Here is a 27,706-nt window from a genome sequence, read left to right as displayed (position 1 = left end):
CCAGTTAGAAATATTTCTATTCCAGAGTTTTCACAATAAGGGAATTCTTTGAGGTTCATTTAAAAATGTGTATCTTGATATCTCAAGATTTCTGCAGGCTGAATAGAAACTTAGCTAAGGAGCTGAATGTGCTCTTAAAATGATTTAAGAAGGGGTGGCAACTGTTTCCTGTACAGATATATTCTTTAAAAGTATTTGTCAAGGTTCTTTGGGTGGCAAATTATCTTCAAGTTAGCTTTGATATAAAGTAGGGTTTATAAGAAAGATACTGGGTGATTTCATCTCATGGTAGCCTGGCTTCCCTTCATGATTTCCCTTACAGTATCCTGGCTTCCTTCATTTGTCAGGAAAGAAGGCTGCAGACATTTTTCAATTTTAATATCTTTGGCTCCCACCATTGACTCTTACTCAGTTGCAGTTTGAATACCTCTGATTGGGCCGGATTGGGTCTGATGCCATGCCTTGCCATTGATTGACTGGAGCAATCAATCAATCAATCAGCCATGGTCAGGATGGTAGGGTTGTGTAAACAATAGCAACAGTGACTCTAATCATAAAAGTATCTGCCATAGCCAGTAGGAGGTTTTATGGCACTTTTAACAGGAAACTTAATTCAACCTGGTTTAAACACAAAGGAGCAATTCACTGGTTTTTAATTCTGGAAGGTTTCAAAGTTGAGTGTGCCTCAGATCTCTTAATTCAGCATTTTAGTTATATCATCAAATATTTGACTGTTTCTATTCTTACTTTGTGCTACTCAAGTTGAGCCTCACCCTAAGGCTGGCTCTCATTGCTGTAGGGTTGCTGTTCTCACAGCGGGTACTCCTCACCCACATCAGAAAGAGAGGTGGCTTCTATCCCGTGGTGTGCTAGACTTGGCTTGCGCCATCTGGCAAAAGTCAGTTTTGCTCATCTATTCCTATTCTGCATTTAATGACTTGTTAATAGCTTGAGATTGGTTATGGTGGGAGTATTTGCACCATGGAAATTGGCAAATGCCACAAATCCCTCAGAGAGTTGGTTTTTATATTTACCAGCCTACTACTGCCTCTAATCCAACTTCCAAATGTCAAACAAGGGTGTTGAAATTCAACTTTATTGGATTGGGTTAGGTCACACGCCCACCTTTGAACCAAGGCCAGTGGCCAGGAGACTTGAGATTATAAAGCAAATGTGCATAATGATTTTGTCAGCATGCTTTTACAGGAAGAGTATTCTAATAGCAAACACTATGTTTGATTTCAGAGTCCACTATGCCATAGTATGTGCTTATATAAAATAATGTAGTTTTGGTCATTCCCAATGGGGAATTTGTAAGTAGGTACATTTTGTGTGTTGGGGTGATGTAGATCATTAGATACCTGTTTAAGTTAGCATCTCCATGAAATAGAAGTGTTTTGCTCTTTTGGTTTGTAAATGAAAATGGGAAAAATATTTCACATCATTAATCATCAGAACCATTAAAAGTATCACAGTGAGGTACTGTTTCACATGCACTGGAATGGCTAAAATTAAAAAGACTGACAATGTCAAATGTTGGCATCCCTGCAGAGCACCGGAAGTCCCACACTTTCCTGGTGAGAATGTATTCTGATATAACCACTTTGAGGCATCTATTGGCAGTTTCTTATAAAATTAAATACATACCTAATTTTGGGGCCAGTAATTTCACTTCGAGTTATATACCAAAAGAATAGAAAGCATGTACATGAATGTTCATAGCAGCATTACCCATAATAGCCAAAAGGTAGAAACAAAACAAATGTCTGTCGGCTGATGAACAGATAAACAAAATGCAGTATCACTGTAAAAAGGAATAGTATTCAGCCATGAAGAGGAATGACGTACCGACACATGCTACGACATGGATGAACCTCAAAAACATTACGTTAAGCAAAAGAAGCCAGCCACAAAAGGTCATATATTACATGATTTTATTCATGTGACATATCTAGAATAGACAAATCCATAGAGACAGAAAATAGTTTAGTAATTGTCTAGGGCTGAGAGAGCCATATACTGGAAGGATGAGACTGGAGTGATTGTTAATGCATGCAACATTTTCCTGTGGGGCGATGAAAACACAGAATTGGGAAGAATGTCAAATGCCTAAAATGCTGTTGGAGAATAGGTCAGCAACACCTATCTAGGGATCACTCGATAACCTGAAAAAGAATCTTACCTCAGGACAGTATCTAACTTCGAAATACTTGTTCTGATGAAATAATGGAAAACTTCCTTAAATACTTATGTATAGGAATGTTTGCTTCAACAATATTTTCATTTACAGAAATGTGGAGAATATAGAATTTCAAGCAATAGGGGATTGATGGAACATGAGATGGCACACCTATATGTTGGAATTTGATGATAGGCATTAATATTTTAGGTTGGTGCAAAAGCAGTTCTGTTTTTTCCATTCCTTCATAATTATAAAACGTTTTATTTTATTTGAGATGGAGTCTTAATCTATCACCCAGGCTGGAGTGAAGTGGTGCAATCTCAGCTCACTGCAACCTCCGTCTCCTGGGTTCAAGCAATTCTCCTGTCTCAGCCTCTTGAGTAGCTGGGACTACAGGCATGCACCACCACATTCGGCTAATTTTTGTATTTTTAGTAGAGCTGGGGTTTTGCCATATTGGCAAGGCTGGTCTTGAACCCCTGACCTCAGGTCATCCGTCCACCTCAGCCTCCCAAAATGTTGGGGTTACATGTGTAAGCCACCACACCCAGACCTAATATAATGTGTTAGAAGAATATTTAATCATTTAATGCATGATGAATGTGATTTTGTATTAATACAAATTAGGTTACAATATGGGTGTCATTTCATATTATTAAAGTTAGGTATGATCCCAGTTAATATTTTAACAGTATATGTTCACCTATAAAAATCACTGGATATGTTGTAGTAGTAAATGTCTTTTTAATTTCTTGTTTATTTTATTTTATATTTTTCTTTGGGGGATGGAAGGCTGGAGCATATATTTACATATAATTAGAAAACAAAACAATAATATATATTTATAGTCCTTAAACTCTTAAACACTACTATTGTTTGTGTGAACATCTAAAACGGTTGTTCAGTAAACATTAAGGAATTTCTAATGATATCTCCAAGGTAGAAGTCCCTTATCTGGACCTAAGCTTGGAGCAAGTTTTCTCAGTAGCAACTCTGTTGACATGTTGGGCTAGGTAGTTTTTTGTGGGTCCCAGTGGGGGCTGCCCTGTGTATGGCAGCGTCTTCAGTAGCATCCCTGGTTTCTATTCCACTCTACAGTGTGACAGCAAAAATGCCTTCAGATAGTGCCAGGTGTTCTTGGGGAGACAACTGGGACCCTAGTTTACAGTCACTGAATTAAACAAACCATTATATAAAGAAAGGAAATTCTGAATTGTTTCAAAGTGGAATGTTTCTGTTGTGAAGTTTTACCTGTTTTCTCATACCTGTGCTTGTTTTCTTGTTAAACATCTTTTCAACAGGAAACCAAGTTAAATATCTCTTGTTTCTCATTGTAATTTTTATAGTGACTGCAGGAATTGCCCTAACGTTTTTGTTTTTATGTTTACGGTATTAATTGTTTGTGTTGGTTCTGATCGTAATACGGTTGTTCCATGCTTGTCCAGCTCGTTCAGCTGTCACCGGAAGCTGTGTCAATGATGGAGTGCACATTATCAGGGGTTACAGTGTTGCGTCCACCCCATTGGCTACCGTGTGTGGGAATGAGATGCTTGAACCCCTCGCCATCGCCGGGCCAGTTCTGCTTAACTTCTACACTAACAGGCAAATCACAGACTTCGGATTCAAGTTTTCCTATTGGATAACCTGTGAGTGGCCATAATGAAAGAGTTTGGAATTTTCTTCTTTTCTGGGTAATTTATACAAGGAGTTTTCACTGTAATTCATACAGCACCAACTTGAAGATTCAGAGAATTTAAGAGAAAAAAATGTCAATAAGGTTCATGGTAAAAAAAAAAAAAAAAACACATTTTGTCTTAAAAAGTAAAGGACATTTTTCATGAACTTTGGCTAGCACTACTCTGAAAATCAAATGAAGAATTGACATTTGTTTTATAGTTTAAGTTAAATAAACACTACTCTCTGGGAGGCCAAGGCCGGTGGATCACGAGATCAGGAGATTGAGACCATCCTGGCTAACATGGTGAAACCTCATTGCTACTAAAAATACAAAAAATTAGCCAGCCGTGGAAGCAGGTGCCTGCAGTCCCAGCTACTTGGGAGGCTGAGGCAGGAGAATCACTTGAACCTGGGAGCCAGAGGTTGCAGTGAGCCAAGATCATGCCACTGCATCCCAGCCTGGACAACAGAGCGAGACTCCATCTCAAAAAACAAACAAACTCTGCTGCTATTTCTTTGTTCTTCATACCTTACACAAAGTTGCCCATTAGTCAAATTTTCCAGATGCCTGTTTCATTTCCCCGAGTCATTTTGCTAACTCAAAAATTAATATTTTATAAATTTAGAAGAAATAGAAGAGAATGTCTTCACGATCTCATAGGAAATGATTTTTTTAAAACACTATGCAAAAAGCACAAGCTCTAATAGAAAAGGCTGACAATTCAACTATGCTATAGTTTACAATTTCTCTGTATCAAAGGCAAAGTGAAAAGAGGAGCAGCAGGCTGGACAGAGGCATTTATTACTACCCAGAAAATTCTCAGGTTGCATTTCTTGATCTTGAATAGTCTGTTTCCCTCCTGCTTGGCTAGTGTGCTGACAATATGTATACACCTTCAGATAGTGCCAGGTGTTCAATGGACGTCTCAGCTGCAGCGAAACTTGCACACAAATCTTGTGACATCTTTCTTGGGTCTGTTTCATCTTTGTTCCACCAAACCCATGGCAAAAGGTAGAAAGCAAAATAGTTTCCCCTTGAATACATCACTGTTCCTATCACAATGAAGAATAAAATCGTGCGTTTCCTTCTGAAAAGGGCCTCCATAGTTAGTTCACATTAGCTGAGGTCTGCATCCTGACTCCCACAGTTTGTAAAGTATGATTACATATGGCTCTGTAGCTCTGCGCAATTAACATTTCCTCTCCCGTCGTCTTGTTGAATAAAGAGAAGGATTGATTTGTTTTATTCTTTTGGCACAACTGCTGCTTAGGAAAGGTAAACTCCTGCTTTACATTATTATTCTCTTTAATCCCACATTTTCCTACAAGCATGTAGTCAAGATTCAATATATTCTAGTGTTGAGTCTCACTTAAAGAGTGTCGTTGATGTGAAGACTTCAGGTCCTGACATCGTGCAAAGATGGGAGTTATTTAGGCCTTGATAAATTTCCAGAGACCACATAATTGTGTATAAAGTGAGAAGGAGTGACAGCCACCCATATCTGACATGTAATTCACTTACAGATGGACCCAGGGGTCTGAACACACAAGTACTTACAGGCACATAGAGAAGAGTACTCCCTGCAAGGTGGGCTTAGCTGAGGCAAAAACAGTAATGAAATAAAGAGCCTTACATGGCAGCCCCAATTTGTTCCTCATTTCTGACAGATGTAAAGTGAAACGTGTCCATTGATAGTGTATAAAGCATAGAAATACTCCAAAATGCATTAACCCCATTACAATGTTAGAATCATAAAATAAATAGACATAGATAGGTCTTTTCACTGCAGTGAGAGTGATCATCAGATAACACAATCTGATCCTCCTTATATGTAAACCCAAGCAAAAATAATAATTTTATATTGTTGATAAGAGGGCTTTATTACATGTTTATGTCTGTCATTTTATTGACTAGCTCAAGGATCTGAGCTGTTAATTGCTGGAATCCTCCTGCTTGTTGAGGATTGAGAATCAGTGATATTAATACAAATTGGGTCAAGTTTAGTCCTTACCAGTCTCACAGCTACTGCAAAGCCACAGGACTGAAGAGCTATACATTTGAGCCCACAGAAGGAATTAAACTGGAAAGTTCCAAAAATGATTTCCAGTACTTTGCCTTGTAATATTCTATCCCTGACAGAGGAGAGGTGGATCTCTGTTATTTCAGATTTCCATATCACAGTCTTCCCTAGATCTTTATGCCCAGAACAGCATTCTGCCTGCCTTTTCCATACTTGGTTATGCTATCGTCTCCCAACCTGTCAGTGAAATGCAGGGAAGGGATGGTGACACTCCAGCAGGTGACATGTTCCTTCTCATCATTTTCACTCTGGCCATTACTTTGACTCAGAATGATTCCTTTCCTTTCCAAGATGTGCCTGTAAATAGTCTTCCCTGTTTCTTTTCTTTCTTTTCTTCCTTTTTTGAGATGGAGTCTCACTGTCGGTAGGCTGGAGTGCAGTACACATTCGAGGCTCACCGCAACCTCTGCCTCCTGGGTTCAAGCGATTCTCCTGCCTCAGCCTCCCAAGTAGCTGCGACTACAGGCACACACCACCATGCCCAGATATTTTTTTTTTTTTTTGGTAGAGACAGGGTTTCACCATTTTGGTCAGGATGGTCTCGATCTCTTCACCTCCTGATCCACCCACCTCAGCTTCCCAAAGTTCTAGGATTACAGGCGAGAGCCACCGCGCCCAGCCATATTCTTCCCTGTTTCTACCCTCTTGCTGTCTTTTATTTTCCTTCCCAGTGGAAATCAGAATTATTTGTAAACACAATGAAGGGAGATATAAGTCACTTTAAGGAAAATAAGTATTACCTCTTAGGAAAAAATACACAATAGTATAGAATATCTCAAAATCATTTTTCCATGCTGGTACTAATCATTGTTCTCTTCATATTCCCCCTGTCTTCTGTTGCAGCCTGTGGTGGTTTGTTCAATTTCTCTTCTGGAATCATCATGAGTCCTGCCTATTCGTACACAGACTACCCAAACAATATGCACTGTCTCTATACCATCACCGTTAGTGACAACAAAGTGATTGAGCTCAAGTACGTAAGACAAATTGGGTTTCTTAAGAAAATCCTTTGAGCGTTATTTATGGAAGAGCCATTCCTTTATTGATGGAGAGCACTGATGCTCACTGGCAGTCTGGAGGGAAAGCTACATGGAGAAGTGAGGTTCCTAGATGATAGTTCCCTGTGGGAAATGACACTGCCCCTCTCCACACAAGCCAGTAGTAACTAAGGGTGAAAAACAAGCACTCGCCAGTTAAAACAGTCATGATAATTTCCCAAAGCGTGCAAAGGAGCATCATAAAATGAATTGTTCAGGTATAATGCCACCTTGAAATCAAAAAAGAGAGGAAGGGCAAGAGAAACCAGTTGCCATTTGTTGGGTATTTATTATCCACAAAGAACTTTGATTAACACTTGCCATAATTGTCTCATTTTATTCTCAAAGCAGTCATATGAGGTATATATAGATTATAGATTGAGAACTGTATAAATTATTCCCATTTCACTGATGAGGAAACTGAGGCTCAGAAGGATCAAATCGCTTTCCGAAAGTAACACACACATAAAGAGTCAAAATCTGTATTCATGCCAGGCTTCCTCCAAACACCACGTCTTCGGTGTTTTCTGACACTATGTCTCAAAGGATACATTTTTTTTTTTTTGAGACAAAGTCTCACTTTGTCACCCAGGATGGAGTGCAGTGGCACAAGCTTGGCTCACTGCAACCTCTGCCTCCTGGGTTTAAGAGATTCTCCTGCCTCAACCTCCTGAGTAACTGGGATTACAGGCAGGCACCACCATGCTGGTTCATTTTGTATTTTTAATAGTAATGGGGTTTCCTCATATTGGTCAGGCTGGTCTCAAACTCCTGACCTCAAGTGATCCTTCCGCCTTGGCCTCCCAAAGTGCTGGGATTACAGGCATAAGCCACCACATCCAGCCTCAAGGGATACATTTTCTAACTGCTTAAGAAATCCTGTATCAGAACACCTCTAAACTGATACAATTAGAGATGGCTTGTGTCATTGGTCAGTTTCCCCCTCAGTCTTACCTATTCCCAACAAAGCTGATGAGGGTGATGCAGCCTCCCATTCTCCTTAATGATAAAGTCCAAGACTGTTTCACCTGACAGCCTGTTTCAGTGATATACGGCATGTGGTGGGAAACTCTGCAAGGTAATATAGTTCATGGTCATATAGGACTTTCTATATCAGCCTGATGGGCTGAGACCACACCTACCTACCTCCCCACTATTTGTCTGTGATCACTTTCTGCCCTAAAGATTCTATACTCCCTGCAGTTTACTTCCAGAGACCTCATGTGTCAGGTGACCGTTGAACTAGACGTCTTTCATCAAGCCTGATTGGGTTCCTGTATTAGGCAGTAAGTGTCCTATAGGCTGGACCTCAAAGAAAACTGCAGCTCCCACCTGGACTATTTATAAAAAACAGAGTGGCCTTTAGGTCCTGGGGACAAAAGAAGAAAAATGGTCAGACGACCAGGAGTGGGAGGCTTATGAAGTACATGGAAGCATAAGGGGAAGCTGTTGGCTGCTGTGTCTCGTATTTGTTTCTTATATGTGTAGGACTATTGCCTTTCTATTCAGGTTGCTTTAACCTGGGTGGCTTATAAACAACCAAAGGCTGCAAAGTCCAGGGTCAAGGCAGATTCACAGTCTGGTAAGCTCCTGTTTACTGGCTCATAGAAGACCCTTTCTTGCTGTGTCTTCATGAGATGGAAGGGATGAGAGGTCTCTCTAGGGAGTCTTTTATAAAACACTAATCCTACCCATGAGGGCTCCTCCCCCATGACCAAATCACCTCCCAAGGCCCCACCTCCTAATTCCATTAGCTTGGGGAACATATGAATTTAGGGGAACACAAACATTCCAACCATGGTATACATACCAACTCATAGTGATATATTCTCTCTGTCTCTCTGCATATGTATATAAAATCTAAATATATTTTTTCAGTTTTCAGCCTGGTTCCTGGAGCTCACCATAGTCAAATTTACATCTTCATGTTTATTTTATTTTATTGTACTTATTTATTTATTTCTTTGAGACAAGGTCTCACTCCGTCACCCAGGCTGAAGTACAGTGGCATGATCTCAGCTCACTGCAACCTCCACCTCCTGGGTTCAAGCAATTCTCTCTTCTTAGCCTCCCAAGTAGCCAGGACTACAGGTGTGTGCCACCAGCCTGGCTGATTTTTTTCATATATATATATATATATATATATACACGTGTGTGTGTGTGTATATATATATATGTATATGTAGAGATAGGGTTTTGCCATGTTAGCCAGGCTGATCTTGAACTCCTGACCTCAAGTGATCCACCTGCCTTAGCTTCCTAGAGTGCTGGGATTACAGGTGTGAGCCACTGCACATGGCCTACATTCTGCATGTTTAGAAAAGTATTTATTGTGCACTAAAAGCCTACATTCTATGAAACAGTTAAGATTCTAGGTGTGGTAGAAGATGCAGACTTTTTTTTTTTTTTTGAGATTAAATCTCGCTCTGTCACCCAGGCTGGAGTGTGGTGGCACGATCTCAGCTCACTACAACCTCTGCCTTCTGTGTTCGAGCATTTCTCTGCCTCAGCTTCCTGAGTAGCTGGGATGACAGGCACCTGTCACCATGCCTGGCTAATTTTTGTGTTTTTAATAGAGACGAGGTTTCATCATCTTGGCCAGGCTGGTCTTGAACTCCTGATCTCGTGATCCACCCACCTCGGCCTTCCAAAGTGCTGGGATTACAAATGTGAGCCATGGTGCCTGGCCAGAAATTAATAAAACATAAATCCTTTTACTAAGTCTCTCAAAAGATTCTGGCAACATAAGTTTTTCTGTCAATGGGCTTTTTCAGATCTCTTCTGTGCTCTCCTGGGAAAATGATGTAAAATAAAAAGCCAAAGCAGATTTAAGTCGTCTTAGAAACTCAGATTTTTATCTTTTTTTTGTGGATTCTTACTGTGGAAAATAAAGGTGTTGTCCATAGAGAATTAAAATGAATGCAGTGTTGTTGGAAATTATCTAGCTATTGTTCTTCCCTGATGTTTTACAATAACATTAAATGCTATAGGGTTTTACCATGAAAAATGCAAAATCAGTACTTTTTTCATCTTGTTCCTCATCAGTTTGAAAACCTTCAGCCAACCAAAACTTTTTAGAAAAAAAAATTAACAATTTTTTTCTCAAGGTGTTTAAAAGGAAGCATTTATTATATATTTTCAAAATTATTCCATATTATGAGTTATTGATTAGAGCTACTGGCAAAAGTAAATTGAAAAAGCAGGCTGGGCATGGTGACCCATGCCTGTAATCCCAGCACTTTGGGAGACCAAGGCAGGCAGATTACCTGAGGTCAGGAGTTTGAGACCAGCCTGGCCCATATAGCAGAAACGCCATTTTTATTAAAAAAAAAGTATATATACAAAAAAAAAAAATAGCTGGCTATGGTGGTGAATGACTGTAATCCCAGCTACTCAGGAGGCTGAAGCAAGAGAATCCCTTGAACCTGGGAGGCGAAGGTTGCAGTGAGCCAAGATCACACTACCTCCCTCCAGCCTGAGTGACAGAGACTCCATCTAAAAAAAAAATAAAAAAATAAAAATAAAATAAAAAAGGAAAAAGCAGAAGAACCTGCTTCAAAAGTGAATACAGGATATTGAATAATTTAAACAAGTTTTAAAAATAAGCTATAATAAACCCACCATAAAATTCTAAAGTAAAACCAGGTAGGAAGCCTTGCTTGTTCAGGAATTCTGCAAATAGTTATTGAAAATGACAAAGAATAAGGCCTAAATTCAACACTGTATAAGACAGATAAATATTAGGGATGTAACTGTCAGGATAGGTTATGCATGGTAACAAACAACCCCATGGCACAGCAGCTTAACTCAACAAGGTTATTTCTCGTTCAAATGAGCATGTTCAGTTTGGCCAAACACAGAAGCTGTGCTCATTGTGGTCACTCACCAACCCAGGCTGATAGAAGCTTCATTTTCACATTTCCTTCTGTGACCATCACTTCAGTGGGAAGGCAATGTGGCAAAGCAAGTAGTCGTTTGTAAAGCTTCTCCCATAAAGTAATATGTATCCCTTCTGGTGGTCAAAGCAACTCCGAACAGCCATGCCAAACCTCAAAGTGTGCCCCTACGGCAATCCTACTAGTGCTGGGGAGGCAGAGAGCTGGGACCGCGTGCAGAAGTGTCAGTGACCACTGCAGAGACCTTAAATGTGAATTTCTTGTTCTTCACCTGACCTTAATATACACTCCATTTAAAAAGAGGGAAGTGAGATTGTGAGAAGGAGAATGGAGCTGTGATTCTAAAACCAGCATTTCTTCTCTTTATTATGTTAGCATGCTTCCCATAAGTTCTGCATTATCTCATAAAATAACAAGGGGAGAGTAAATACTATATTTTTAATGAGATCTAAAAACCTAAAGTGTTGCTCGGATAATAAATATCAGTTCAACTTGTCAAAACTTGATCTCAGATGGACTTTACTATGTCCTGGACTGTGAATTCCTTAAAGTGTAAGATTATATCGGGGCCGGGTGCGGTGGCTCAAGCCTGTAATCCCAGCACTTTGGGAGGCCGAGGCGGGTGGATCATGAAGTCAACAGATCGAGACCATCCTGGTCAACATGGTGAAACCCCGTCTCTACTAAAAATACAAAAATTAGCTGGGCACGGTGGCGCGTGCCTGTAGTCCCAGCTACACAGGAGCCTGAGACAGGAGAATTGCCTGAACCCAGGAGGCAGAGGTTGCGGTGAGTGGAGATAGCGCCATTGCACTCCAGCCTGGGTAACAAGAGCAAAACTCCGTCTCAAAAAAAAAAAAAAAGACTGTATCTTACTCACCTTGACATCCCCAGCTGCTGTCACAGTTTTTGGTATATTGTAGTATTTTGGTATAATTGCAAAAAAAAATTGGTTAAACTTTTGAACTGATCAGTCAAGTACTGTCTGATTTCTAATATTTCCTATGAAGTGAGGCTCAGATACTCTGCTGTTAGTTTTTGCCTTGTCATTTTTTTTCAAGAGCTAAAGGTACAATCTAATAGAAGTCAAAACGGAAACATCAGTTTTAACAAGGTACATTTCACAGGTTCAGTGATTTTGATGTGGTTCCCTCCGCCTCCTGCTCCCATGACTACCTGGCAATTTATGATGGTGCCAATACCAGCGATCCCCTTCTTGGAAAATTCTGTGGCTCCAAGAGTCCAGCGAATGTGAAGAGCAGCAATAATAGGGTGCTCCTGGTATTCAACACGGACTCATCTCAGACAGCCAGAGGCTGGAAGATGTCTTTCCGGCAGACATTGGGTAAGAATTCGGGACATGTGAGCCTCTGTTTCTCAGGACTGTTACCTTTCTGCTTGATTGTATCTGTTTCCTCCATCTTGCTATAGTTGCTTTTCATTGAAGCTTAGAAGAACACGTCATGTAAAGGCTTGCTTTTAAAAATTACGTATGAAGTATTTTAATGTTGTAAAAAATCACTCAACAAATATACCTCTTCATCAAAGACAAAGTCTTTCTACACAATTGCCCTGAAAAGAGGCCTGAGACTCATTTTATCACCTATAGAAATGGTATAAGTTGAACCTAAATGCAGAAAAGGGCCAGGTCAAAAAAGCAAGCCCCATCGCCCTGTGCCAACTTTAACTGCAGGGCATGGTGGCTCATGCCCGTAATCCCAGCATTTTGGGAGGCTGAGGTGGGTAGATCACCTGAGATCAGGAGTTCAATACCAGCTGGCCAAGATGGCGAAACCCTGTCTCTACAAAAATAAAAAAATTAGCTAGGCATGGTGGTATGTGCCTATAATCCCTACTCAGAAGGCTGAGGCAAGAGAATTGCTTGAACATAGGAGACAGAGGTTGCAGTGAGCCAAGATCACACCATGGCATTCCAGCCTGGGCAACAGAGTGAGACTCCACCTCAAAAAAAAAAAAAAAGGATCACTTTGGTAGCATGGTGGAGGAAGGACTAAAGAACCTACAATCTGGTAAGGAAGAAGCTTATGATAGAAATCTTGATGGGAAATGTCAGAGCCTTGAGCAAGAACAGAGGGAAAAGAGATAAAAAGAATCTGAGAGACGGAAGGTGGAATACATTGAAAGCACTGTGTTTGGACTCTGATGACATTTCAATGAGGATGTGAATTGAGGATGACTTTCTATAGGCAACTTGTTGGATGGTGGTACCTTAGGAGACTAAGATTTAAGGGAGAAATGTTATATTTAATTGGGAGTATGTTAGGCAGGAGGACCTGTCTAAATGGAGCTGTCTAGTTGGCAGCTGATGCTTGAGAAGGAATTTGGGCTGGAGAGGGTGATGTAGGGGAAGCAGGTAAAGTTAGATGTGAGGATAAACTGAAAATATGCCCCAGATTACTCCCACTGCATGTGGGAAATAAATTATCAACATCAAACACCGCCTGTGAGAAATAATCACCCAGATCAAATTAACTCAGAACTTTGAATAATTTAAAATAAAAGGTAGTTCATCAATTACCTGTTTGGCTATTCTAACAGCATCAGTGGCACAGACTAAGATCATTAGTATTCAATTCTGGAAAGTGTTTTGATCCTTTTCCATTTGAATATAGTTGTGATTAATGTTTTAAAAATGCACAGCTCCCCAAACAAATCTTATACTCTGTAAAGACTCAGCGAAGTCCAGGCAGTTTCCTGTGATAATAATCCTGATTCACTTTTCAGACTCTCTCTTCTCCCTTAGTGTGGATAAACTTCATTTCTCTGATGCAAAACAGAGTTTACTTCAACTTTCTGATACTGGGCTTGTGAATTTTTTCTGGCGTTTCTTGAGGAAAGCAGTTAGACATTGTTTTTTGAAGACTTCCCGGTAAACCACACATGTCATGAGAAATTGTATCAGAAAATCCCTTTGCCATCTCCCCTACTTAACTGTCTCAACAGTAGCTTCAAAGCAAGTCTCACGGGCAGTCAGAGTGTTACCTTAATAGAATTGTGTAAGCAAAGCAGCATACAACAGCAGAAGGCTATTTTGAAAGAAAAATTAATTTTCCTTTGGAGACTTTTTTTTTTGCACAAAAAAGGGATATATTCTTGCCTTTAGCACAGACTTTAGACCAAATGGCATATGTCTATATTTGCTTTGCTACCTTTAAAGTTTTCTTTTTCCTAATATATTTTCACAAGAAAATGGTAATTATCGTGTTAATTCTCCTTACTGCTGTCATCTGCATGAAGCCTCTCAAGTGAGCCAGGGTTCCCTAGCCTCATTAAATTCCGATGTCTTTCCAAGCCACAAAGAAGACAGTTTTAGACTTATTGTGATTTAACAGAAGGAAAAATCTTAAACTGTCAGAAGCATTGTCTATGCATGAATCACTGAACAGTTAACAGTCACTTACTGTTTTCCTCTGGCCACAGTTAGGGAAAAGGTTTAAGTGGAGAATGCAGAAATGGAATTCCTTGCCAGCGTGTTGTTACCCCTGTATTTCATGAAAATGATTTTTGCCTCTTTTTCATCTGTATAAATGCCATCAGCTACTTGGAAGTACTTTAGAAGTCATCGTAACTACTCTTTGCTGCTAATGTTTAAGTGGAAACCTAAGTTTTCCAGTTTTGTGTTGTAGTGGTCTTACAAAGCTTTCCCCATCACACTGACAAGTTTATTGATCATTGTACAGAACTTTTAAATTTTGTTTCATTTAGGTTTTCGTTGTTTGTGGTGAGGAAAGGGGAAGGAACAGTAAGAATAGTTTGATTGTAGGGTTTATAGAGGTTTTTAGTTATAGATCTGGATGAAAACATTTAAACTTGGCTTCTCACCTCCAGCTCATTTACGTAAAACCACCCTGTCCTTCCCCTAAAGAGAGGGAAGGTAACTTTGTGGGCTGGATAGTGAGTTTTCATTTCCAAGGCTGTTTGTTCAGCCTGGAAAACAATATCTTCACTTAGTAAATAGTTAATGTGATGAGGAGACCGTTTTAGTCTGTGACATTTCTGTTTCAATCTTCACTAAAACGCTAAGTAGGGTTTTACAGATTTGCTATTTAGATTACACACTTGGCAATGCTTTATGTACATCTGCTTCAATTTTTCAGAAGTCAGTGAAGAGCCTGGCTTATGTAATTATGTGACTATTAGGTTAATTTTGCCTTGGGCATTTATTATATTTGTATTGCTAGTGAGTCACAGTAAATTTGAGGCAGCTATCCCCTAGTTGCTAATTACTAAATGTGTAGTGAAATTGGATCTCTTTTTTCCATGGAACTTCTGCTGCTGGAGGCCCGTGTGCATGGGATGTAAGGTAAGGAGAAAGCACATTTGGCAAGTAGGAGCGCCTCTCTAACTGCAATGTCAGCGTGTCCTCCTGTTTCCCCCAGGTGCTCTAACACTATATGAATAATTGATCTTGAATGGCTGACACCCAGCAAAATGATCACACTGGGCTGCAGCAATCTGTGAAACTCTGAAATAATCTGCAAATCTGAGCATTTTTCTTAACCGAGTTCATAGTTTGCATCAGGCTTCTGTGCTCCTATGAAGTTTAAAAAGCTGTTGGTTCTGTGGATTTGGCTAAGTGGGCATGCCCTGTAGGCAGAACTGATGCTTTTTTAATATACTTTAAGTTCTGGGATACATGTGCAGAATACGCAGGTTTGTTACATAGGTATACACGTGCCTCAGTGGTTTGCTGCACACATCAGCCCGTCATCTACATTAGGTATTTCTCCTAATGCTCTCCCTCCCTTTGCCCCTCTCCTCCCAATAGGCCCCGGTGTGTGATGCTCCCCTCCCTGTGTCCATGTGTTCTCATTGTTCAACTCCCACTTATGAGTAAGAACATGCAGTGTTTGGTTTTCTGTTCTTGTGTTAGTTTGCTGCGAAAGACAGTTTCCAGCTTCATCCATGTCCCTGCAAAGGACATAAACTCATCCTTTTATGTGGCTGTGTAGTATTCCGTGCTGTATATGTACCACATTTTCCTTGTCCAGTCTATCATTGATGGTCATTTGGATTGGTTCCAAGTCTTTGCTATTGTGAACAGTACCTCAATAAACATAGGAGTGCGTGTGTTATTATAATAGAATGATTTCTAATCCTTTGGGTATATACTCAATAATGGGATTGCTGGGTCAAATGGTATTTCTAGTTCTAGATCCTTGAGGAATTGCCACACTATCTTCCCTGATGGTTGAGCTAACTTAAGTGCCTTCTGTTCTGTTAATGTCTATTAGTTACTGCCCTTCCTTTACCAGTACGGTCGGCTCCAGCCTTGACTCTGCTTATATGTGTTCTACGCAAAGCACTTCACACTTGCAAACATGATTTTAACCTTCAGAGGGTCCAGTTCGTCTTCCTGAATGGGTCTCCTACCAGAGAGTTGCTCAGTCTATTCACAGTATGCTCACCACACTACACAGCAAACTTCTCCACATAGGGTTAGATCAGGGGCTTTTGGTAAACCTATTTATTTACTATTGTGGTTTCATTTTTTGCTAAAATGATGTATTCTATAACACTTTAGCAAAACTCCAGTGTAAAAAATGGAACTTGGCCCTACTAGATGTGAGGTCTGCAGGCATTTCAATTAGTTGCCAAGGAGAAAGTGAGGAGTGCCCCACTGCAGGACAGCACAGGAAGACAGGTGGGGAAGACACACACTCGGGGACAAGTGGTGGCAGTGGCTGGAATCAAAGCTCCCAGCCAGCCCCTGTTGCCCTGAGCACACATGCTAACAATGAGGGCCACTGTCTGTCTTCCTCCACCTGGGATATTTGTCACGTGGAGAAGAAGTCAGGTTGCATTAAGGTCATACTTAGAGACCTTTGCTAAGAGACCAAGGCAAAAATACCCAGGCACATATATGACAAGGACAGAATGAATTACAGACCAATAAATGTAGAAATATGGCCAGATAAGTTGGGCACAGTGGCTCACGCCTGTAATGCCAACACTTTGGGAGGCCAAGGCAAGCAGATCACTTAAGGTCAGGAGTTTGAGACCAGCCTGGCCAACATGGCTAAACCATGTCTCTACTAAAAATACAAACAATTAGTCAGGCATGGTGGCAACTGCTTGTAAACCCAGCCACTCAGGAGGCTGAGGCAGGAGAATCACCTGAACCCGGAGGCAGAGGTTGCAGTGACCAGAGATCACACCATTGCACTCTATCCTGGGGAACAAAAGGGAAACTTCATCTCAAAAAATATAAAAAGAGAAGAAAAGAAAAGAAAAGAGAAATGAAATATGGCTAGATGGAAAGAGCTGATTTATGCATGATGTCATTGCCTGGTGATGTGGCTTTAGAAAAGTCTGATAACATTTTGGTACTCAATTTTTATCTACTAAAAAACTGATCAATTTGAAGTGTTACAGCTGTTTATCTTTTAAGAATGTGATAGGGATGAAGCAGCTTATTTCTAGAAACACCTTAGCTGTCAGAGTGAAAGACTCTCTGTATTAGAAAGTAATACAGAAGTCCCAAATTTTCAATCCCCCCTCACCCTATTTCCAAGGTTGGGGAGTGACTAAGGGTGGGGTTGGCAGGGCTCAACATTCTTAACAGGACAGCGTCCTGCTACAGTGATTGCTTGTTCTGTCCTACCCACTTTGCACCTAGCCGTCCAATCCTACAGTACATTTTATAACTTAAATGTGAAATAAAAAGCTACATTCTGATTCAATCCTCAGGCCTTGCGGAGGCCTGGTGCACAATTGTTGCTCCATCAATATTGTCCATGAGTGATTTACAGAATAAATGGATAAATTGTGCCTACTTTAAAATCATATTTTCTAAGGAGATACAATAATATACCATATAGTAGACATTAAGTTTTATCTAGATTCAGCTCATTCTCATAATTCAGTCCTGGTTTGTATGACTGTTGATTAAGCTCTACACAGGGAGGTAAATTGAATCACTTTCTTCCTCAGAGAATGAGGAATACCGATTACACTTAATGTTTAGGTCATCCGTGTTTGTCGCCTGTGGATTTTTGCCTGTTACCTTAACATCTGGAAAATGTCTCTCAAATACGCTTAAGGAAGATAGTTGGGAGTGGCAGGAGGAAATTGAGGGGGATTTTAAAAAGAAGGAAACAGAGAAGAAAGAAGGAGACAGAAAGCTGAAAAGAGTCCATGGCCACAAAGACAGAAAATACGGTCACAACAAATGGAAAAAAATCTAACATGTCCAATTCAGACTTCTGCCTCTACTTATTTTTAAGATTCCTGGTTTTGGTGTAAAATTTAAACTTTGTAAGGCCTTCTAAAATGTCTAAACAATGCAAGAATAAACTTTTAAAACATCAATGTCATTAAAAGTATATGTGTATGTGTCTCTAGGTACCTCTTAGCAGCCTGATTGAAGCTGTCAGCTCATGTTACTGTTAGAAGCACAAATGCAATCAGGAAGTTGAATTATAACTTGAATAATTCAATAAATCACTGATCAAATAACTCTTAGTTTAGCAATAATGAGGGTATTACTCGAAAGCAACCCAGGAATGTTATTTTTCTGGTTTTCTAATGTCATTTGTTCGCTGTGATGAAGCCTGAGAATGAGATGAGCTGAAACTGTAAACCCATTTAAAGAAAAAAACCAACTAAGCTTATTTCCGCCCTTTTTAAGCCCTGTCACTTTTACTGGTGATTAGACTTCCCTTGAGGGATGATGCCAAAGACAAGGTTATCGTCAGGTAATTCTTTGTGGGTTTTATTGGGAAAGGTTTTTTTGTGGAGCTGAGAATGTGGGAATGGGATAAAGAAACCAACAAATTCTTAGCTCACCAAAACTATACAAAAGCGAGTAGACAGGAGTTAAATACCAAATCAGCAAGAAGAAAGGAAAGGTTCTTAATAAATGTATTTCAACACTGGCGTCTGTGGCCCGCCCCCCCATGACTAGATTGCCACTTCTGGTCTTAAAAGGTAGGGCTGTCCTTGTTAAAATAAAACCAGATGATATTGTGGAGACAAAACTGAGTGATACAAATGAGTTAATGTACATTATATATAAGACAGCACTTTGAAAAACATTGAAGAGAACAAGTGCTGAGAAGCAGCACTCATTTTGTGTAATCTGAAACACAAGACGCAACCTAGTTTTGTCACAGGTAACTAGTTATTGGGGGGTAAATTATTTGTACCCATAAATTCCTTATAATCATCATCCTCCTTACTCAGATCAGCCTGGCTTTGATACAGTATTCCCAGAAACATAAAAACAAAATATATGCAGTCAGCAATAAAAATTTTGAAACATTCTGTTATAAATGATTTGTTAAGATATAAAATAGTGGGACTGTGTTGTTTTCTTCATCCTAATATATGAAAAGCCTGTTAACTTTATGTGTAGCTGTACATTTTGCTTGCTTGCAAGTAAAGACTTGTCAGGAAATCCCAGGGCATCGTGAAAATGACTGCCTGTCCCTGAGTCTGTCCCCTGCCAGATATAGCATGAGCTGCTTGACATATATTACTTCATCGAATCCTCAGAACTACCCCATGAGACAGGAATTACACCATTTTACAAAGGAAAAAAAAAGAATTCAAGAGATTAAGGAATTTGTCTTTAGTCAAAGGGTTTGTATGAGGTAAAGCTAAGCTTTGAACTAGGTTTGACTGTTCCCCAAAGTCATGATTTTTTAAATAAGCCTTCATTGCCTCTGTGGCAATTAATAAAAATACCCAGGGATGGTTTTTAACAGAAGTGTATGTGAAGGGCATTGGAGGCACAAAAGAATAAATCTATGGTACCTGGATGTTCAGCGTAGGAAAGGACACAGGGTTGTTAGAGGGTGCACCTCAGAGAATGTGAGACCTGAATTATGGTGCAATGGGTAAGAGTGTAAACTCGGAGCATCACATTCCAGAATCAAGCTCAGTTTGTAAATCTTAATGAGGTTGAGCTTGGACAATTTACTTATCCATTCTGTGTCTTTTTTTTATCTGTGAAAAGGGAACACTAATTGTAACAACCTTATAACGTTCAGTGATGATTAAATTAGAAAATACTTGTCACTCATTTAGCATGCAAGAAATTTTAGCTATAAATAGTATTATTTTGGAAGGATGAGAAGGTGTTCACTGGCCAGGCATGGTGGCCCACACCTGTAACCCCAGCATTTTGGGAGGCTGAGGTAGGCAGATCACCTGAGGTCAGGAGTTTGAGGCTAGTCTGGCCAACATGGTAAAACCACATCTCTATCAAAAAATACAAAAATTAGTGCACCTGGTGCCACACACCCGTAGTCCCACCCACTTGGGCAGCTGAAGCAGGGGAATCACTTGAACCTGGGAGGCGGAGGTTACAGTGAGCCAGTATCACACCACTTCACTCCAGTCTGGGTGACAAAGTGAAACTCTGCCTCAAAAAAAAAAAAAAAGCATTCATTGGGAAAATGGATAATCTATGGAGAAGAAAAACACATGTACAAAGTGACGGGTGCATCCCATTTCAAGGGATGCCCACTAAGCTGCACATTGGTAGTGGTGTGGAGCATAAGGTAGAGAAAAATAGGTGCTGAGACAGGAGAGACAGGCAAAGGCCGGACATGGAGGGCTCTGTATCATGAGCAAAGGGGAGCCAGTAAGTAATTGTTTTGAGCTGGAGAGTGCTATGATCTAGTCAGATTTATTTTAGAAAGCACATCCCAGCACCTGGGGGAATGATGTTTTGAAGCAGCATTCCAGGGAAAAATTAGGAAAGTATTGCAGTAGTTTAGGCATGGGATGATAAGAGCAGTGATACTGTGAAAATAAAGGGATTGAAAGAAGAAGTTCTCAATATATTAAATCAATAACAGTGTTCCATTTGAAAGAGGCAGCTTGGGGAAAAGAAATAATACTGCTTCTAAGATTTCTGGACAATATCTTGTGACACCACTATTCAAATAGAAAATCACTAGGAGAGGACAGTGCTTTGAAGAATGAAATAATAAAAATGTTGGGCTTTGTCTGGAGAATTTGGTACCTTTAGGATATCCAGCTAGTGTTTACTAGGTAGTCAGATAAGAGCATTAGAAGCTCAGTAGAACATCTTGGCTAGAGTTTTGCTCTTTTTTATTTTGAAGCCATGTAATGTGGCACATATACATGTATAATTATTATATCTTTCTGGTGGATTGACTTGTACCATTATGTAACAATTTTTTTTTTTTTTTTTGAGACAGAGTGTTGCTTTTGTTACCCAGGCTGGAGTGCAATGGCGCAATCTTGGCTCACTGCAACCTCAGCCTCCTGGGTTCAATTCTCCTGCCTCAGCTTCCTGAGTAGCTGGGATTACAGGCACGCACCACCATGCCCAGCTAATTTTTTGTATCTTTAGTAGAGACGGGGTTTCACCATTTTGACCAGGATGGTCTTGATCTCTTGACCTCGTGATCCACCCGCCTCAGCCTCCCAAAGCGCTGGGATTACAGGCTTCAGCCACAGCGCCCAGCCTGTAACAATGTTGTTAAATGCCTTTTGCCTTAATTTCTTCTTGTTCTGATTTGGTATAACTTCCATAGCTTTCTTTAGGTTCATATTTGCATTATATATTTTTAAACCCCTTTATTTTCAACTTTTCTCTAACTTGAAGAATATATTTGGTTTTTGTTTGGCCATGTCTTTCAACTGGAGAATTTAATGTGTTTATATTTGATAAAATTACTAACATTATTAGTTTTAAATAGACCTTTATGCCATTTGTTTCATTTGTCCCACCTCTTTTTTTATGTTCCTTTATCCTTTCTTTATAAAATTAATCACATTTTTATTACTCCCCTTATAAAATTATTGTTTATACATCTTGTTACTCTTGTTTCAGTAGTTACCTTAGAGATTACAATATTCAACGTTGATACTTTAAAATCTAATTTAAAATTAATACTTTTTCATGTTATAATCAATGCAAGGACTTCGGGACATTTTAAATCCATTTACCCACTTCCTGTCTTTTGTGCTATGTATGCCAAGTATTTTATTTCTACATACATATTAGGTACACAAAACTTTTATTGTTTTATACAATTATTAATCATATAAAATTTCAGATGCTATTTTTCTTTTCTTTCTGAAATTCTATGCTTCAATATGGGGCCAATTTATTTCTTTTGGAAGACCTCTCTTTTGTGTTTCTTTTATTGGAGATCCTTTGATTAAAAGTTTTTTTTGTTTTTCAAAAATGACTTGATTTTCTTAAATTTTGTGGGATTATTTCTCTGAACATAGAGTTCTAGTTTGGCATTTCTTTCTATTCAGGATTTTACATGCTATTCCATTATGCTCTGGTTTCATTATTTTGGTTAGGAAGTCATTGCTTTCTATAACTGGGGATCTCCATTCCTGCCCTGGTCATCTCATTGTAGGGTACTGTTATTGTTGCTGTTGTTGTTATTTAATTTTGTTTTAGCCATTCTGGTGGGTGTGTATTAACATCTCATGTGGTTTTAGTTTGCATTTCCCTAATGGTGAACAATTTTCATGTGCTTTTTTGTCATTCTTATATCTATTCTCTGGTGAAATATCTATTTATATCTTTTGCCCATTTTCTAATTGAATTGTTTATTTTTCTACTTTTGGGTTTTGAGAACTTTTTATCTACTATCAATAATCATTCTTTGTCAGTATGTGGTTTGCAAATGTTATTTTCAAGTCTATATCTTGCCTTTTCATTTCCTTGCCTTATATTAGCCTTTCACTGAGCAAAAGTTTTTAATGTTGAAGTTTAGGTTATCAACTTTTTCTTTTATGGATCATGTTTTTGGTACCAAATCTAAGAATTATTTGTCTACCTCAAGGTCTTAGGGGTTTTTCTGCTGTTTTCTTCTAAAAGTTTTATTATTTTACATTTTTCATTTGTGTGTCTGATCCATTTTGAGCTCATTTTGGTTTAGAACTGAGATTTAGGTGGAAATCAATTTTTTGCCTCTGGATGTCCAATTGCTTTAGCACCATTTGTTGAAAATGCTGTCCTTCCTTCATTTAATTGCTTTGTCACCTTTGAAAAAAATCAGTTGGACATATTTGTGTGGGTAGGTTTCTGGGTTTTCTATTCAATTCCATTGATTATTTGTCTAACTCCTCACCAATATCACGCTGTCTTGATTACTAAAGCTACATGGTAAGCCTTAATATCAGGTGGAGTGATTCCTTCCCCTTCATTTTTCTTTGTGAAGATTGTTTTAGCTATTAGAAGGCCTGTGCCTTTCAATATGAATTTTAAAATAAAGGCTGTGTGCAGTGTCTCATGCCTGTAATCCCAGAGCTTTGAGAGGCCAAGGTGGGAGGATCCCTTGATGCCAGGAGTTCAAGACCAGCCTGGGTAATAGAGCAAGAACTGGTCTTCACCAAAAATAACAAAATTAGCTGGGCATGGTGATGCTTTCCTATAGTCCTAGCTAACTGGGAGGCTGAGGCAGGAGGATCCCTTGAGCCCAGGGTTTCAAAGTTGCAGGGAGCTGTGATCACACCCCTGCACTCCAGCCTGACCCTATCCTAAAACAAAAATAAATTAAACTTTTTTTTATGTTTGCAGAGAAACCTTGCTGAGATTTTTGTAGGAATTGCATTAAATCTATACATCAATTTGGGGAAAATTGATGTCTTTACTATGTTGAGTTTTCCAATCCATGAACATGTATGTTTCTAGATTTATTGAGGCCTTCTTTTATTTATTTCATTATTTTATAATTTTCATCACATAAGCCTGTGTATGCTTCGTTAAGTATACCTAAATATTTCATTTTCTTTGGAATGATTATAAATGGTAATTTTTTGGTCTCCACATGTTAATGGTTAGTATATTAAAATTTGATTGATTGTGTGTATTGTTCCTTTATCCTGAGTTCTTGCTGAACTCACATATTAGTTCTAAGAATATTTTTCTATATTCCTTTGCATTTTCTACAGATAATAGTCACTTGCAAAACTGGCAATTTTATTTTTTCCTTTTCAGTCTATATATATATATATATATATTAGAAGCAAATTTTTGGTGCTGCAAAAGAAATAGCACTTGAACATAAATTTTCTCAGCAAGGCAATTTTTATTTCTATAGAAGGGTGCATCTTGCAGATGGAACAATGGCAAGACCACACCTGAACAAGGGAATGGGAGGGGTCTTATCCCTGATGCAGGACACCCTTACTGCTGTATCATTCCCCTTTTGGCTAAGGTTGGACTGCACAGTCTAAGCTAATTCTGATTGGCTATTTTAAAGAGAGTAGGGATATGAGCCAGAGTAGCAGGGTGAGCATTTTCGGCAGGAAAGACGGTTACCGAACAGGTGACTAAAGGTGACTCAGGTCAGAGCCAGTGACCAGGATGACTCAGGACAGAACAGGTGACCAGGGGTACAGATATGAACTACTGATTAGAGCTGGTGGGAAGGTTGTTTACTGAAACTAGAGGCAAGGAGAGGAAGAGAATGAGGAAGCTAAACTTTAAAATGGAAAACAACACAGAAACTGAACATGCAGGCATACTGATTCTCTGAAGAGAAATTTGGAACTCACTGTTTTCAACAGTAAATATTTTTTCTTACTTTATTCTGGTAAGAATGCTGACACTATGCTGAGTTAGAGGATTGTGAAATAAATTTCATTGCCTTGTTTCTGATCTTAGGAAGAAAGCATTTAGTATTTCAGCATGAAGTATACTGTTAGCTGTCGGGTTTTGCAGATGCTTTTTATCAAGTCAAGAAATTCCTCTTCTATTCCTAGTTCACCAAGAGTTTTTATCATGAATATGTGTTGGATTTTGTCAAATCCTTTTTCAATGTAACTGACATGATCATGTCATTTTGCTAAGTAAATTAATTTTTAAATGTCCAAGTTGGAAAGAAGGATTCTCATGAAGTGCCCTGGGACTAATGATGTATACATGGAGCATTTTCAGTGATATCTAAATAATGCAAGATAAATTAAAAGATAATGATAAAATTTTCGTTCTCCTAAGTTCTTTATACTCTTTATTGCTCTTTTTCTATTAACTATAGCTACTGATTAGCTTGCTGAAATTACCTTTCTTTCAGTAAATTACGAGTCTTTTAGTTTTATGATTCCTAAATATTACCTCACTAAACACACATTTTAATTTAGATTAAGCTGGGTTTGAAATTAGGATAACTAAAGTGAGTCCAATTGAGTGGCGCTACTAAAACAAAACAATAAAAAAACCTCATTACAAAAACTGCTAATTTTTTCCTGTATAACTTAAGTACTATACCTAAAGTATTGTACACATTGGAGATTAGGGAGTAAAATAATAAACACTGTTTACTTTAAGAGAAAAAGACAAAACAGGTTCATCTGAAACCTAGTTGAATGTTTTTGCATGAATACACTGCTTTGGGGCAATTTTATATCTGCAGCTTTTAAAATCACAGTGAGGTTGATTCCAAAAAAGGATAATGCAGTTCTAGCCCTGCATCCCTGTGAGGTAGAAAAGAAGCTGTCTAGGTGTGTCCGCAGTTCCCTAAGGCATTAATTTTAAATGCCTTTGTATTCTGCTTCCTGTAGTTTCCATTAAAGCTTCCTCCAGCTGCAGCCTAAAGCCACAGGTGGCTTGCTGGAAACAGGAAAGCTCCTGAAGTCAAGCCAGTCTGTATCTGCTCTTACAGCTTGCTGTGCACCTTCTCGGTAGTGGTCTCCAGAGACAGGCAGAGATACTATCCAGACAACCTCAGTAAAATGTCAGCCACACAGAATGTAAGCCACAAAAATGTCAGTTCTCCAAATAATGACTTAAAAATGAATCTAACTCCACTGAAGTCTTCAAGATGTTTTATCCTAGGGAATGTAGCTATTTTTCCCTTATCAGATTGATCTGGCTTGGGCTTCATTCTGAGGTTTAGTCATTGGAGGGTAATCATTTAGGATCCGGTTACTGACTTTTAATTAAGCAGATTTAGACCTGGATCTCGCTGCTTATTATGGGGTTATATTTCCAATATTTCTTTAGCCAAAACATTTATTTTCTCTGAAGAAATGGCTCTTTTTTATGAGAGAGATATTTTCAATTTAGGGAAGATAGTTCGAGTGACATTTGTTCTTGGGCACAGGGTGTGTCATCAGAGAGTGACTGACATACATCATTTCCTAAATTGTGTCATCATTGTTCATCTATGTCTTATCACTATTAATGAACCATCGTTTTTCTTTTTCTTCTTAAATACTAAATATACTTCCTTGAATATTAAAGCAATATGTAATAAATAATCCATTCATACCTTCAGTCATTGTTCTTCTGTACTACGCATGGCAATAAACTAAAGTGGTTTCTTTAAGTAACAGTCAGTTCACACTGGAATCCAAGCTGCTCAAACTCCACAAACTCCAACTCTCTCTTTAGTTTGCGGGCCCATTTCAGATGAGCACAATCATTAGCAGTGTGTGGTTCTGCACTGCGTACTGCTGACGTTTCAGAATAATTTTGTCCTAGATGCCATCTGTGAATATCAGGGACTGGGCCTTTGGAAGCATTTCAACTTCGGGAAATGTCTGATTGTGCAAATACTCTATAGTTTCACCTGACTTAGAAGCCATGGACGGGCCAAGCCTGACCTACTAAGTAATGGACCTGTAACGAAAGTCACCCTGCACATTTGCTATCCATTGGATTTCCAGTCAGAGTTGAGGAGAGCCACCATTGTTCATGTTTCCTGCCAAGGTCCAAGTCCACAATCTCAGCATGCCCTCATGTTGAAAGCAGTCTCTTCACTGTGAGAGGAAAATGGCATGAGAAAAGTAGATTGAAGGCGAATCCCAGTGAACTTTAACTTTGGAACTAGCAATGACCTATATTTGTGTAGAATGCAGGCTTTACAGACATGACTTTCAGCACCGTTGAATCCTTGTTCCCAGTAAGAACAAGTAGCCCTACTTTGAGCTTATTTCGTCCTCACCATTTCTTTCAAAATTGTCAATACATTGTTCGTCCCTTTATGCTCTTCTTCAGTCATTTCTGAGCTGTCTGCTGAGGCCGTGGAGTAGACAAAACTAGCTCCTATGTTCTGAGGATTGTTTTCTGCATTCTTTCATGGTAGACCGTGTAATGATCTTGAGATTATTCTTTATCTCTCCTCTGTATTTTTATTCTGCATTATAACATTTTTCTGCATTATCTCAAAGAAGGCCTTTTTCTTCCATAAAGATTTTTTTCTTTAGCTTCTCATGTTCTGGAAAAGAAAAAGTTAAACATAGAGTGTGGCTGAGTATAAACTGGACTGGGGTGTTAAACGCCACTCAGCCTCTTTCTGTCACACTATGTAAATAAAAGATTTGTTGGCAGCGGTGCTCTTGGTGTGTTGGGTAAATTCTTCATAAATTCAGTTTTCAGTCTGACAGTGTTCATAAAAGTGGAACATAAGAGTAAAACATGCACATTTTCCACCAGTTTTATTATGCAAAGTGCTTGATTTTGTATGAAATTGGATTTTTCAAGGTTAGGAAAATGTTCAGTAAATCACATCAGCAGTTCCAAAAATGCATATAGAACCCCATGTGTTTTCCCACTTCTCTCAGCAGCTCTATGAGTAAGAAGGAGACACCTGAAGGCTCTGCGATGGAAGCAAAGAGGGAGGGAGGGAGGGAGGGAGGGGAAGGAAGGAAGAAAAGAAGGGAGCAATGAAGGGAGGGGTGGAGAGGTGGGGTGGGGTGAGGGGGAAGGAAGAGAAAAGGGAGGAAGGGAGGGATGGAGGAAGGGAAGGAGGGATAGGACGGGGTGTGGGGAGAAGGAAGGAAGAAAAGTGAGGGAGGGAAGGAGGGAGGGAGGAAGGACAGGAGGACAGGAGGACAGGAGGAAGGGAGGGAGCCTAGGAGGGAATG

At 39.3% G+C, this 27,706-nt stretch overlaps 1 protein-coding gene across 1 annotated transcript in view; it reads left to right on the top strand.

The window, feature by feature from the left end:
* CUBN (cubilin) overlaps positions 1-27,706 on the top strand; it is a 281,789-nt gene that overhangs the window by 225,081 nt on the left and 29,002 nt on the right. The window contains exons 57-59 of the mRNA XM_035306864.3: positions 3,628-3,828; positions 6,784-6,913; positions 12,001-12,218. Of these exons, the coding sequence (XP_035162755.3) occupies positions 3,628-3,828; positions 6,784-6,913; positions 12,001-12,218 (549 nt within the window). The remainder of the gene's footprint in view (positions 1-3,627; positions 3,829-6,783; positions 6,914-12,000; positions 12,219-27,706) is intronic.

This window comes from Callithrix jacchus, chromosome 7 (genome assembly GCF_049354715.1).
Source record: "Callithrix jacchus isolate 240 chromosome 7, calJac240_pri, whole genome shotgun sequence".
NCBI classification, from domain to species: Eukaryota; Metazoa; Chordata; class Mammalia; order Primates; family Cebidae; genus Callithrix; species Callithrix jacchus.
This window is presented reverse-complemented; position numbering and strand designations above follow the sequence as displayed.